At 32.4% G+C, this 14602-nt stretch overlaps 2 protein-coding genes and 1 long non-coding RNA gene across 3 annotated transcripts in view; 2 read left to right on the forward strand and 1 right to left on the reverse strand.

Moving 5' to 3' along the window:
• Positions 1–14602, forward strand: part of LOC135131916 (protein singed) — a 57723-nt gene that overhangs the window by 32845 nt on the left and 10276 nt on the right. Inside the window, exon 4 of the mRNA XM_064059782.1 lies at positions 7656–7889. Within this exon, the coding sequence (XP_063915852.1) occupies positions 7656–7889 (234 nt within the window). The remainder of the gene's footprint in view (positions 1–7655; positions 7890–14602) is intronic.
• On the reverse strand, positions 9169–10422 carry LOC135131919 (uncharacterized). The gene is made up of 3 exons (XR_010280952.1): positions 10335–10422; positions 9996–10237; positions 9169–9389 (listed from the first exon to the last, which is right to left on the reverse strand). It is a non-coding gene; the product is annotated as an uncharacterized LOC135131919 (long non-coding RNA).
• LOC135131917 (facilitated trehalose transporter Tret1-like) lies at positions 11939–13542 on the forward strand. The gene is made up of 2 exons (XM_064059783.1): positions 11939–12121; positions 12173–13542. Exons 1-2 carry the CDS (start codon positions 12001–12003, stop codon positions 13507–13509), a joined length of 1458 nt encoding a protein of 485 aa, XP_063915853.1. The 5' UTR covers positions 11939–12000; the 3' UTR covers positions 13510–13542.

A 14602-nucleotide genomic window follows, 5' to 3' on the forward strand; every position in this document is an offset into this window, starting at 1 on the left:
ACCGAAAAATTAGAAAGAAAAAACGAATCGAAGTGAAAAATCGGGAAACCCAAAATTGTAAGATCGAAAAATGGAAAAATTAGATATCGAGAAATTAAAAAATTAATCGAAAAATAGATAAATCGCATAAATGAAAGTTTTAAAATCCAATAATAATTCAAAAATAGAAGAATTCTAAAATCGTAAAATTGAAAAAGTTAAAAATTTTAAAAACTGTAACTATTATTAGACAATAGATAGATATTTAAAATGAAAACTAGAAAAATTGTAAATCAAAAATTGAAGAAACGAAAAACTGAAAATAACCTAAAAATAGAAATCGAAATTTTTAGTTTTTTTTAATCAACTATTTTGCAATTTTTTTTATCTTTTTTACTCGAAATGTTGAAAACTCGGTAAATTAAAAATCGTAAAACTAAAAATCGGAATAATTTGAAAAATCCAAAAACTGAAAAAACGAAAAATTGTAAAAACGAAAAAGGGGAAAATCGAAAAATTGCAAATTGAAGAACTGAAGAAACGAAAAAGCGGTAAAATTAAAAATCCCGAAACTAAAAATCGAAAAATTTAATGAACTAAAAAATTAGAAAAAAAACGAATCGAATCGAAAAATCGGAAAAACCAATGTTGTAAAATCAAAAAATTATAGAATCCTCAAAATTGTATAGTCGAAAAACTAACATTGAAAGATCGAAAAATGAAAAAATTAAATATCGAGAAATTGAAAAACTAAAAATCGAAAAATTGATAATTCAAATAAAGTTTTAAAATCCAGTAGTTCAAACATAGAAGAATTCTAAAATCGTAAAATTGAAAAAATTAATAATTTTAAAAATTGTAATTGTTATTAGATAATAGATACATATTTAAAATGAAAACTAGAAAAATTGTAAATCAAAAATTGAAAAAACGAAAAACTGAAAAATCTAAAATTGAAAAAACGAAATTATAAAATCTATAAGTTGAAAACCGAAAAGCGCAAATCGAAAAATAGAAAAATGAAAAATTTCACACTAAAAGAAAGGAAAATTATAAAATCAGAACATTGAAAAACCGAAAAATTGAAAATTTTCTTGACCTATTATTATTAGTAGTTTAGAAACGTACTTTATGCGGGGTGCATGCACCACATATGTGTCAAGTTAAATGCAGAACGGTAATCTCTAACCTAAAAAAGTAATAAACACATTGAAAATTGATATTATCAACGACGTGACTTTTTAGTTCCAAAGTCAACCTAAATTCGAAATTTAAAGAATCCCACCTTATTTGTGATGACTAATTTTTGGAAATGATCAAAACAATTCTCACAGATAAGGCCAAATAACATTGTATCAAACGAATCAGCGCATTTGAGTACTACCCAAATAAACAGAAGCTGATATCTTTTCTACCCTACAAAACAAAGCATCGTTTTTCTAATCTACCACCTTTGGTTATGTTTATTTTGCAATTCGCAATTTGGTGACATAATGGACAGCAGAAACGAGTTAAAAAAAAAACACCCTGTACATATGCAGTATCTAAATTGACACCTTTTTTTATTTATTCTAAGAATGCAATTTATATAAAATTTACTGTCTAACGTTTTAAGACACATTTTGTTGATTTCATTTATTACTAGACACATTAGACACATGCAACGGTAAAGACATTTGCTACTAACGAAAAAAATTCAGCATCTATTAAACTTATTCATGTACACATGCCAGATGGTTTTACAGCACTCAATGACTCCATTCGAGAATAAATTTCAATTCATGTTCACATTTAAAATCTCCCATACTTTATTACCCACTTTTGATATTGGAATCTCGTTGATTGAATATGACAACAGCTCGAAATGCATAAAAATGTTACGGATTAGTTTAACAACTGTTGTCTGATACTACTATCAGTAACAAATGACAACCGACAATCAAGAAAACCTTACGTCATTGAAGTATAAGCAATATTTTTCCCAAACATATTTTTTTTAATTAAGATTTATTTAAAGATTCTTGGCAATAAATAACCTTATCACATTTTTGATGAGTTTAAACACATTCACCTAGATATGCACAACGTAACGTTAATTATGAATTTAATGGAAATTTACTGGACTATTTATGAGAAAATTGACTTTTGTAATTGAAAATATAATTCAATTAGAACAATCATTTTTTTAAATACCTTGTAACCAGCCGTGAAATTCTGTCAATGTTCTCAGTTTTTTTTTTTTAACAGTTACGTTCATCATTCTTTTTAAAGTATTGGTCAACTTTTTCATCACATATATTTAAAATTCAAAACCTCAATTATTCATGGAAATTTCGGAACGCCGTTTTGAAAATTAGCTTCTTGGACACTTTGTGCACCTCATTTCCGACAAAAAAATGCCAACTGTTTAAAAAAACTGCTCTTACCTTATATAGAAAGGTATGGGCAGGTTATATGAAGCACATCAAAATGTTACAGGTATTTTTCGTTAGTTAGTACGTTTGTATTTTCTTACAGTTCATTCTATATTTAAGTTTCGCCATTACAACATACTTGCGTGACACAACAAATGCCAATTATTTAGCAGTTCTTGGGCGAAATGACGTCTAAAAGTAGAGAATAAATGTTCTTAATTTAGTTCTTTCCTGCAGGTAATAAAATTCACATCAGCGTAAGTTAGTGGTTTGTAATTAGATTGGATTTCAGACTAAATACGTCAATTCCACGCGAGCCGTTTATCCTATTAGACATTAGATAATACAAAAAAATAACCTTCAATACGAAAATATAATTATACCTTTCATAATGTCTATTGTTATGTGGCATACTACACGTTTACCTGTGGGAAATAACGGAATTAATCTTAAAATTTGTATGACAAGTAGACACTGTTCTTGTCGTTGACAGTTAATAGGTTAACTAAACAACTAAAATATTAAGTAAGCATTATTTTTAGGTAATATTTAATTTGTTTTCAAACATTTAAATATCAATTGTTTATAAAACTCACCAAATTACCGTGTGATTTTTTAAATTTCTGACCTAATTTGCCATGATGGGTGCATAATTAAAAATTAAATTGATTTCAAGTTGTTTATAAACATTCAAACAAATACAATGTGTTAAAAAAATGCACGTTTAACCACGCAGCTCACTCACTCAATATTTGTAAACTAATTGTGATTAAAATCGAAACGAATTCATAAACCACAAGTACTGGATTATGTTATTTTATAAAATTTAAATAGTATATCATCACGTTCTTGGTGGGCATGACTAGACAAATTTTGGTTAAAAATCGACAGACAGACAGACAGACAGACAGACAGACAGACAGAAACGGGAGACTTATTTTTTCGTACTCTAGGGGTCGTGGAACGTCGAGAAAATATGAGTTTACTCTCAGGAAGTAAAAAAAATGTTCAAAAACCAAGTTGTGTCTGATTTGCACTTAGTTTAAGTGATTGTAACTCTGAAAGCATTAAGTAAAAGCATTGCTCGATACTCCATTAGTACCAGTAATAAAATAAAATAATGGTGTGGTTATTGCGGGAAAAAATACCTAATTGTTTATTTTACATCACTTCTTCGAGTTTAATAACTTTACAAGAAAAATTGGTCTAAAGAGTTTAGACAGTACTTCCCTCGCTGTCGGAAACTTGACGACTGCATGCCTATTGTGTTTTTTTTTTCTCATTACATTTTTGTAGTGGGAATTTAAAAAAAAATTGTGATGACGTCATCAACATTTTTGCAAGGACACGTATATCAGTTGGGATAGATGTAGTGTAATACTAAGAATAAAATTATTGTATTCCCAAATTTTCGGGAAAATGAATTGGGTCGTTTTGAATATTGATTTCTTATAATCAATAAAATAACGAAACAATTTATTCAGGTATACGGCGCCTTTTTTTGAACCACCTCTTAAGAAAATCTAAAAAATATGAATGGAATGATATATCACAAGTACAAACTCATCATATTTTTTGCATTTTAGATAGGATTTATTCAGCAAAATTTAAGGGTGACGTCATCAATTTTTTTAGGAGGGATGAACAAATACATTTTGAACAAAAGTTTACCATGCTTATAATAACTTTAAAATATTCCCAAGATTTCAAAGCATTCGGTTTTGTAATTCCTGATTAAATCGATAAAATAAATTCACGCCTTCATTCATTTTTTTGAGTCACCCTGCATATGCAAATCCAAAAATATGAATGGAATGATAAATAACAAGTACAGACTCATCATATTTTGTACAATTTAGATACGATTTATTCGGCAAACTTTTGAGCTGACGTCATCAGTTTTTTGTAGAAGATAACCAAATATATTTTGACTAAAAATTTATTATGCTCTTTATAACCTTAAAACATCTGCAAGATTTCAAAGCATTTGGTTTTGTAGTTCCTGATTAAATCAATAAAATAAATTTACGCATTCATTAATTTTTTTGAGTCACCCTGTATATGCAAATCGAAAAAAATTGAATGGAATGATAAATCACAAGAAGAGACTCACCATATTTTGTACATTTTAGATAGGATTTATTCAGCAAAATTTTGTGGTGACGTCATAAATTTTTTAGGGGGGACGACCAAATACATTTTGATCAAAAATTTACCATGCTTATGATAATTTTAAAATATCTTCAAGATTTCGAAGCATTCGGTTTTGTAGTTCCTGAGTAAATCAGTAAAATAAATTTACGCTTTCATTTATTTTCTTGAATCACCCTGTATATGCAAATCCAAAAAATATGAATAGAGTGATAGATCACAAGTACAGACTGATCATATTTTGTAAATTTTAGATATGATTTATTCGGCAAATTTTCGAGCTGACGTCATCAAGTTTTTGGAGGGGATAAGCAAATATATTTCGACTAAACATTTATTATGCTCTTTATAACCTTAAAACATCTGCAAGATGTCAGAGCATTCCGTTTTGTAGTTCCTGATTAAATCAATAAAATATATTTACGCATTCATTAATTTTTTTGAGTCACTCTGTATATGCAAATCCAAAAAATATGAATGGAATGATAAATGACAAGTACAGACTCATCATATTTTGTAGATTTTAGATATGATTTATTCGGCAAACTTTCGAGCTGACGTCATCAAGTTTTTGGAGGGGATAAGCAAATATATTTTGACTAAACATTTATTATGCTCTTTATGACCTTAAAACATCTGCAAGATTTCAGAGCATTCGGTTTTGTAGTTCCTGATTAAATCAATAAAATATATTTACGCATTCATTAATTTTTGTGAGTCACCCTGTATATGCGAATCCAAAAAATATGAATGGAGTGATAAATTACAAGTACAGACTCATCATATTTTTACAGTTTAGATAGGATTTATTCGGCAAACTTTCGAGCTGACGTCATCAATTTTTTGGAGGGGATAAGCAAATATATTTTGACTAAACATTTATTATGCTCTTTATAACCTTAAAACATCTGCAAGATTTCAAAGCATTCGGTTTTGTAGTTTCTGAGTAAATCAGTAAAATAAATTTACGCATTCATTAATTTTTTTGAGTCACCCTGTATATGCAAATCCAAAAAATATGAATGGAGTGATAGATCACAAGTACAGACTCATCATATTTTGTACATTTTAGATATGATTTATTCCACAAACTTTTGAGCTGACGTCATCAAATTTTTGGAGGGGATAAGCAAATATTTTTTGACTAAAAATTTATTATGCTCTTTATAGCCTTAAAACATCTGCAACATTTCAAAGCATTCTGGTTAGCAAATTAAAAATTAAATTTCAAAATGTTGTTTTATAATTTTGATTTTTTTTCCAAAAATCTGGACGTTTCGGGTGAAAAGTCGATTCAGAGTTGTAAACTACATGTGTAGGACTATGTTATTTTATACAATTTAAAACCCATTTACTATGTACAATTTTGAAGTGACGTCATCGCATTAGTGGTGGGGATGATTAGACAAATTTTGGTTAGCGTTTTACCATCTACATGCTATTCTTAATATAAGTACAAAATTTCACAACAATCGGTCGAGTACTTTCGGAGATTATCTGTCTAATAAAAATCCGGGACGGCAGACGGACGGACAGACGGACAGACAGACAGACAGACGGAAATGGGAGACCTATTTCTTCGTCTTCTAGGGGTCATGAAAGATCGAGAAAACGGAAAAGTAGAGAGTCGACCGACGGACTCGATTACAATACTTCCTTTGCTTACGCTCGGGAAGTAAAAATGATCAAACTGCGTCGTATAGTGTTAATTGTATATCAACACTAATAGAAAAATTTACAAATTTATTCAAAAACAACCAAATATTCTGAAATTTTTTACACTCATTATGTTGGTTTCATCTGTTCACCTCCTCGAAAAATGATGTGTTACAATATACCATCATAAGTGATGTACACTGGTTTCCTCTAACAATTTGATGACGTCTTCAGAAAATTTTATTAAGAAACTCTCGCTTGAAACATAGAGCACATCTTTCTCGTTTGCTTAACACTTTTTTACTTTGAAAATTTGTAGATTCAAATTTTATATTTTAGACAGGGAAGTTCGAGCCAGGTTTTAACTAACTTTACCTTGTAGAGTGTAAGACTGGAAGTATTGTAATCGGGTAATTTTTTGTTCTCTGACGTTTCATAATCCATAGTATATGAAAAAGTAGGTCTTTAATTTCGATCTATCTGTCGACTATTGTCGATTATAATGTGATGCAGATGCTAAAATGCTAACGAATTTGACTGATCATCCCCATGAACAATCTGAGGACATAACTTCAAAGTGTGTTTTAATGAGTCCGTCTTATTTTTTACTTTGGACGTCAAAATTTTTAGAGAAAAACATCAAAGTTGCACATTTTATAATTTAACTTAGAAACTGCAAAACCCAGTGCTCTGAAATCTTACACCATTTTAAGATTGTCGTAAGCATGGTAAGTAGTTAATCAAAATTAATATGTTTGTCCCCTCCAAAAATTTGATGACGTCATCTCAACATTTTGATAAATAAATTATATTTAAATGTGCAGAATATTGTAAGTTTACACTTGGAGTTTATCAATGCTAATGTTTCAAAAAATAATTAATGAAGTAGCGTATGTTATGGGCTTCATGCTCCTGACATTTAGTACTATTACACTATAGATATCATCATATAAAAAAAATGTAAAATCACATTATGTAATTTGTCCAAGAAACCAAATTTATTTTATTGTACTTCAGGGACTAGGAAAGTTCTGTCTAAATAATTTTTTTACGTAGTTTCTACAAGCCATTATTCATCATTAATTCTTATGAAACTTGGCAAACACTTTTTTTAGTCCATTTCATGGCAACAACCTTAGAAACACACCACAATTGGAATTTTACTGGTATTAAAGCGTGCCGATTCTCTCTGATGATTTTTTCATTTACGTAAGAATTCTTCGTTTACCACATCGACATTAGGGATGGAAAGTTTACAATCAACGTTTACATTATATGTATGTAAAGCAGTATTGTTGCAATATGTATAATCCATAAATATTCGAAAATTATTCATATCTAAGAACTTCTAGGGTATAGAGCAAAGGTTAAATTTGATGTGTGTCTGCAGAAAACACGAACCTAATTAAATCACGCCACTTTTATAATTCTTATCATTTTGATATTCACTTCCAGGTAAACTTGTGGACACCTGCAACAAGGACTGCCTCTTCACTGCCGAATACCACAGCGGCCAGCTAGCCCTGCGCGACCGCTGCGGCTCCTACCTCAGCCCCATCGGCTCCAAAGCCGTCTTGAAGACCCGTTCCAACACCGTGACCAAGGACGAGCTCTTCTCCTTGGAAGATTCCCTCCCTCAGGCTAGTTTTGTTGCGGCGCTCAACTCGAAATTCGTCTCCGTCAAACAGGGTAAGTGTGCGTGCGTGTGCTCGAATTAAACCGATTTAATCTATTCATTGGGCCTAATTCTGGGCCCCCTTTTCTGTTCACGCGAGCACGCAAGAATTTTACTGCTAGAGGATGGCCTCGGTGCGAGTAGTGATCGCGGAACGGCGAGCATACACGCTTTGCAGATGTTGGGAGCCCCGGGGCGACTTTCGGTATTTCATTGTACACCTTGACCTCGAACGGAGTGCAGGAATCGGTGCAATGTTGTATCCGCATTTTTCGACCAGATGTATTTGATGTTAATTAGAGGAAAGATTTGAGTGATTTAGTGCGGTTCTTGATGGGGTCTAGTTGGGTCAAGTCGAAATAAATTTACACCAGGGTGTTATTTTTGTATTTAATAGTAATAGAACCTTTATATAGCTTTCGTTATTCTGCTTAACTCCCTCAGTATATAAACAAAAAGTATACAGGGTGAAAAGTGTTAAACACGAAAAGCTAAACCAAGCTTTTTAATCTGCTTCTCGTCAATATTTATCCAGCGTAATGAATGAACATAAAAGCGTAGGAGCTTAATGCGTACAGGAATATTAAACAAACAAACGAGTATGGAGAGCGTGTGTATTTGAATCACGCTCGTTGATTAAGTCAAACAAAAAAATTCGTAAAAAATTTCACCCTATCAAAGCTATATAAAGAAAAGTGTTCACCAATTTTTACCCGTATCTGGCGATAATGTGGTGATGTGACGTTTAAATTTGTCATTTCCTCATAATTTTGAATCGTCTACAGAAGAAGACAATGAAACTAGATTAAACAAATCATTAATAAAGATGATAAAAAACATCAGATCTATTGCGAACCCCTGTGAACCAAAAGTTTTTGACATTTATATGTAATTATGTCGCTAGTAGCTATTCAAACAAAAGAATAAAGCATCACGAATTTCCGATTTTGGAAAGCTTTACAGAAATTCGAATCATGTTGCACCATATATTTTATAGAGTTTTATTATAGTTCTCGAAAATCTTTTCTATAGCTAAAGCCAATATGTCAAAAAGTGAAAAAGATTTATGCAGTGAACCCGTTTTTACGCCAAAGTTAAATCCTCAGTTACAACCAAAATTTAAATTGCAGAATTTTTAATAGTAACACTAACCTACGGAATCTTCAACATTTCCTCAACAGTTGTAACAAGATTATATTTTAAATGCGAAACACCTGTTACTGTACTAATCCGTCGACACAAATAATATGTCTAATAAATATAATTTATGTGTTTATTGCTTTATGATTAAATTATACTACAATCGCCCAACATTTGCAGTGATCACGTGAAGGCGCTTGAACAGCCCGTTCTAAAGCTTACTTGAATCTATTGGGGCCACAAGCCAGATGTTGTCTAACCAATGGTGATGCTAGGTTCACGCTGTTTTATTACTGCATAACGTCATACCTCTATTTAGCGAAGTGTTCAATTTTGCTTTTTAGCTGAGGAACATCTATGCTTCTTCATGTCAACTGAAAATTGTAAACTTAAATGCATTGGATACTCAGTTCAAAATAATTTACTAAACAAGAGATATTTCTTGTTCTGGAGTTGTTTTTGGTCTCACAATGTATTCGAAAAGACAAAGCTTTTTATTTTACTCTCCATGTTTTGACATGTTAAAAAAAAATTACGTCAAATTTGTAAAAGTTATGACGTCAGAAATGATTTTTTTTTTTAATGAGACGTGATAATTTTGATTGCATTATTTGATAGGTAAAGCTTATTTTTCTGCATATTTTTCAATTTTTTTCCCTCAGAACTTTGTATCACCATATGAAAATGAAGTTTGATGAAGAAAATTTTTTTGAGAAAATTAATAACAAAATAAAGTTGATTTTAATGATAAATATTAAATAAACAGAACAATACATTCGGGACTTGTACGAGTCATTTCATGACGAATTCGTGCTTTCAAGGCGTCTAAATTATCGAGTCTGTTCAGGTAAACACGACTCGATAATGTTCCCATAAAAAAAGTCAAGGGGTCTCAGATCCGGAGATCTAGGTGGCCATTCAATTGGTCCACGCCTTCCAATCCATCTTCTATCAAACTAATTATCCAAAAAAACTCTTACCCGTTTTTTCGAAATGGTCATCCGAATCTATTGGAAACCATTGACAGTATTGAAATATTTGAAGAAAATCAATTGGACGTAATTCATATACAAATGTATGTCAGTCAGGGAATTCTTCTCTAAACTCTTCCATACATAATCCAATTGAATATTGCCCCGTTCCATCTACTTTTATACCGTTTAAAAAATAAGATATGAATACTTTGTGTTGTTCAGAAAAAGTTAACAAACCCAGTCTAATTCTAAAAAGAATTGTTTTTTATCACGCAAACAGAGCAAAAGATGAAACAACAATAAACTGGGAAAAATTGATACGTAAATCTAGGAAATGTCAATTACCTGTCAACCCGACTGCATTACGAAACCATCCATTCTCTAAAATATGTTCGGTTACCTACTTAGTCTCCGAAAATAATTACCTTGCTATAAATAAACGACAAATAATAATTCCAAGGCCTGTTCCAAATATATTTTTTATCGTACACCCGTTACTTCCTGGAATTTATATCCCAAACAAGTAATAATAATCGCTTGAAATTAAACACTCCAACCTCACATGTGACAAGCAACTATCGCTTTAAATATTCTGGTTTAACACATGACAGGTGCGCAATAAAATCTTCATAAGCTTCATATAAATAATAATGCAGCTTGCGGTGATAATAATCAAGGACATACGAATTACTGTGTGTATTTTATTTAAATGATAAGTAGCGATTATTGCGATTACAACAAATTTGGCACACAATACTTAGGATTTATAATGACAAATGCGTTGATAAAAGACTCCCAAATTATCGTGACTTCTTTATTAATATTATATCTAGAATGTGTTTTCGTTGCAATTCTATTAAAGAAAAATATTAACGAATGTACACAGTAGATACATCTTTTTAAGACACTTGTAATGTTCTATACACATTGATATTCATCTAAGAAGGATTTTCATTTTTAGAACAACTCCGAGGAAGTTGTACAAACATGAACAGATTGCACTCGGACTTTATATTGTCTACATTGGAATTATCATTAATAAACAGTTACAAGTCGTATTGGCAACAATAATTATTTTTGTAATTTAAATGTTGAGGTCATCACGTAAAAAACATATGCTACCTTCATTCCTTGCATTTTTTCTTTCACCGTGTAATTGTTTTTCCATTCACCTGCAATCTCGAAGTGACCGATCGCTTGAGATTTAACAAACACTTAATATACACGTAAATTAAAAATTTTTATTCACAATTAAAAATAAATTAACTTTACATCTAAATAAAATTTCAACTGGTTATATAGGTGGTGCGAATTAAAACTTAATTATTGAGATAATGAAATTTTAAACAAAAGGTGATTGGTTTAAGGTTATGTTGACATTGATTTATGTCAATTAGGGCAGTAGTACCACCCAAAGCTTAACAAGCAACGCCACTCCTAATTCATTTTATTTTAATACTTTTTACATACTAGCACCATCGATTTATCAGTAATGTTGCTTTAAATCACTAGTAAACTCATTTCAGCCTGACAGTTCTATTATCAAAATGAATGAAGAATTTAAAAGTACAATAGACTTAATTAACTGTGACGTGGATGTTGTTATGAGGTCTATATTAATTAAATAATCAATACAGATCAATGCGGACTCGACGTAATGCTACTCTATTCAACCTCAAGTCAAATATAAATTTTGAATTAACACAAAAGCAAAAAATATATACCTAACATCTGTGTACACATTCGAGTCACTGTTCTGCAAGGAGTTTCATCACGATCAAAAAGCATTATATACCTAGCTCATCATCACTTATAAGATTTTGTGCACTATACTGGTATTGTGTGCAACAAAACTATCTTAAACTTCATACAAACAATAATGTATGCTGCACAGATAACAATCAAGGGCGAAGTAATTATTGTCTGCACTTTACTTAATTCATATACAGAGGTTATCACAATCACAAAAATTAAAAAGATTAAAATCTAGTGCATTCATAATAGCGTCAAGATGCATAATGAACAAGACGAGATTCCATTGAAGGAAGTTGCAGCAAACAAAGACGCATCAGACAATGTAGAAACCAGACCTAAAAAACTAAACTATTTTCTTTATATAATTGCAGCAATAGGTGAGTGTGGCTTTTACTTTCATTGTTTTATTCAAAAGTACTTTTCTTTAGTCAATCTCTTAAGTATTGCTTCTGGAAGTGCAATCGTTTGGGTTACTCCTGCCCTTCCTAAGTTGGACGGAAGTAGAGGAATCGAAGAAAACCCTTTTAGTCGACCCATCACCACGTCTGAAATTTCGTTATTAGCAGCTTTAACACCTCTGGGTGGAGTGGTCGGGCCTTTAGGTGCCGCCAAAATTGCCGCCAAGTTTGGAAGAAAGCGAATGCTACTGATTTTAGCGTGTCTTCTAGGTGTATCTTATTTGATTCCGGTAGTTGCCAAGACTATTGCGTGGTTTTATACTTCTAGATTTTTAATAGGGGTCGCTGTTGGTGGTGTGTACGCTGTTATTCCGGTATATTTGACGGAGATTGCGGAAAATCACAACCGTGGTGCTTTAGGTTGCTCCATGGCTATATTTGTAGCTTGTGGTATGACTGTCACTTTAATAATAGGCCCCTATTTATCCATTCCAATATTTTCTTTGGTTTGTGCGACCCCTATTTTTATTTTCGTTCCAATTTTTGTTATTTTGGGTCCAGAAACGCCTCCATTTCTAGCATCCACTAACGATGTCAAAAATTTGGCGAAGAGTCTCTTCAAACTAAGAAATAATAGTCCCGAAGAAATACACAAAGAAATGGATCGTATTCTTGAAGCTGCCAAACGTACTAGTAGTCAAAATTCAGGCAGACTTCAGGACTTGTTCAAAGTTGCTTACTTACGAAGAACTCTGCTGATATCTACAACACTGTGTCTTTTCCAGCAAGGTGTCGGTTTTGGTTGCGTAGTCTCGTATATGCAGATCATTTTCGAAGCTTCTAAGGCCAACCTAGCCTCTGAATTCTGTGTAATGATTGTTGGCACGTGCCAACTACTTGGTACTCTCTTATCATCTATAATTGTGGATCGCGCCGGACGAAGGATGCTACTTCTTGGTTCTACTTTTGGTATTTTTGTAGCGCTGTCAACTTTAGGGCTGTATTTTTGGCTAAAAAATAACCAGTTTCAACTTGATGGCTTTTCGTGGCTGCCGATTTTATGTCTTTCTGTGTTTATTGTTTCGTTTGGGATAGGTTTAGGGCCTGTTGCATGGGTTGTAATGGCGGAGGTATTTCCACCAAATGTCAAATCGTATGCTGCCTCTATAGTTGGTTGTAGTACTTTTGTTTTATCTTTTATTGTTGTTGTTGCTTTTCCTCATTTGTCTTTAGTGTTAGGTATGGCGAAGTGTTTCGTTATGTTTTCTGTGGTATCGTTAGCGGGATGTGTATTTATATATTGGATGGTGCCGGAAACCAAAGGGAAAACTTTGGAGGAAATTCAGAGATCCTTGAGACGAAGGTGACGGTAATTTTTATATAATAAACAAATTTTGGACAGTTTAGAATAGTTACTTTTATTGTGAAAATAAGTTGAATGGAAAATACACTATTAATATGAGCATTTTCGTATTACAATGTCAGAATACTTCCCTTAGTTACCGCTCAAAAAGAAAAATTAAGTTAAGGTGGACTGCTAGACGACAGGGAAGTTTGAATCAGCCGCTATTTGTTGCTCTAAATGAAACTCCCTAATAAACTTGCTAAGGTATATGATATATTCTCTGAGAAAATACAAGGCGGTGGGCGGGGCTAGTACTTGCTAAGATATGACTGATTTTTGCAAATGATATTTTCTCTGAGAAAATAGAGGGCGGGTGGGCGGGGCTAGTATTTCCTAAGATATGACTGATTTTGGCAAATGATATATTCACTGAGAAAAGAGAGGGCGGGTGGGCGGGGCTAGTACTTGGTAAGATAAATGTGATTTTGGCAAATCATATTCTGAGAAAATAGAGGGCGGGTGGGCGGGGCTAGTACTTGCTAAGACAAGTCTGATTTTTGCAAATGATAAATCCTCTAAGAAAATGGAGGGCTAGTGCTTAAAAGGTATATTATTTGCCACAATCAGGCTTATGTTTAAAACTACTAACCCCTACCCACCCGGCCACTGACTTTGACAAATGATGTAACCGATAAGAAAACTGAGGTCGGATGGGCCGGGCTAGTATTTCCTAAAATACGAGTAATTTTGGCACATAATATATTCTCTGAGAAAATAGAGGACGGATGGGCGGGGTTAGTACTTGCTAAGGTAATTCTGATATTGGCAAATGATAAAGCTTCTAAAAAAATAGAGGGCGGGTGGGTGGGGTTAGTACTTGCTAAAATAAGACTGATTTTGGCAAATGATAAATTCTCCAAGAAAATAGAGGGTGAGTGCTTAAAAGGAATGTCATTTGCCAAAATCAACCTTATCTTTACAATTTACTAACCCCACCCACCCACCCTCTTCTCATTCTAACGACAAATTTTATTCCTGTTTAGTATACGTTCCACCTTTCATTCAGAGCAGATGAAATAATTTCTGAAATGGAGACGGGGTGGGTGGGCGGGGTA

This window comes from Zophobas morio, unplaced genomic scaffold (assembly GCF_036711695.1).
Source record: "Zophobas morio isolate AGI-343-1 ecotype UQ-CSIRO unplaced genomic scaffold, CSIRO_AGI_Zmor_V1 ptg000021l, whole genome shotgun sequence".
NCBI lineage: Eukaryota > Metazoa > Arthropoda > Insecta > Coleoptera > Tenebrionidae > Zophobas > Zophobas morio.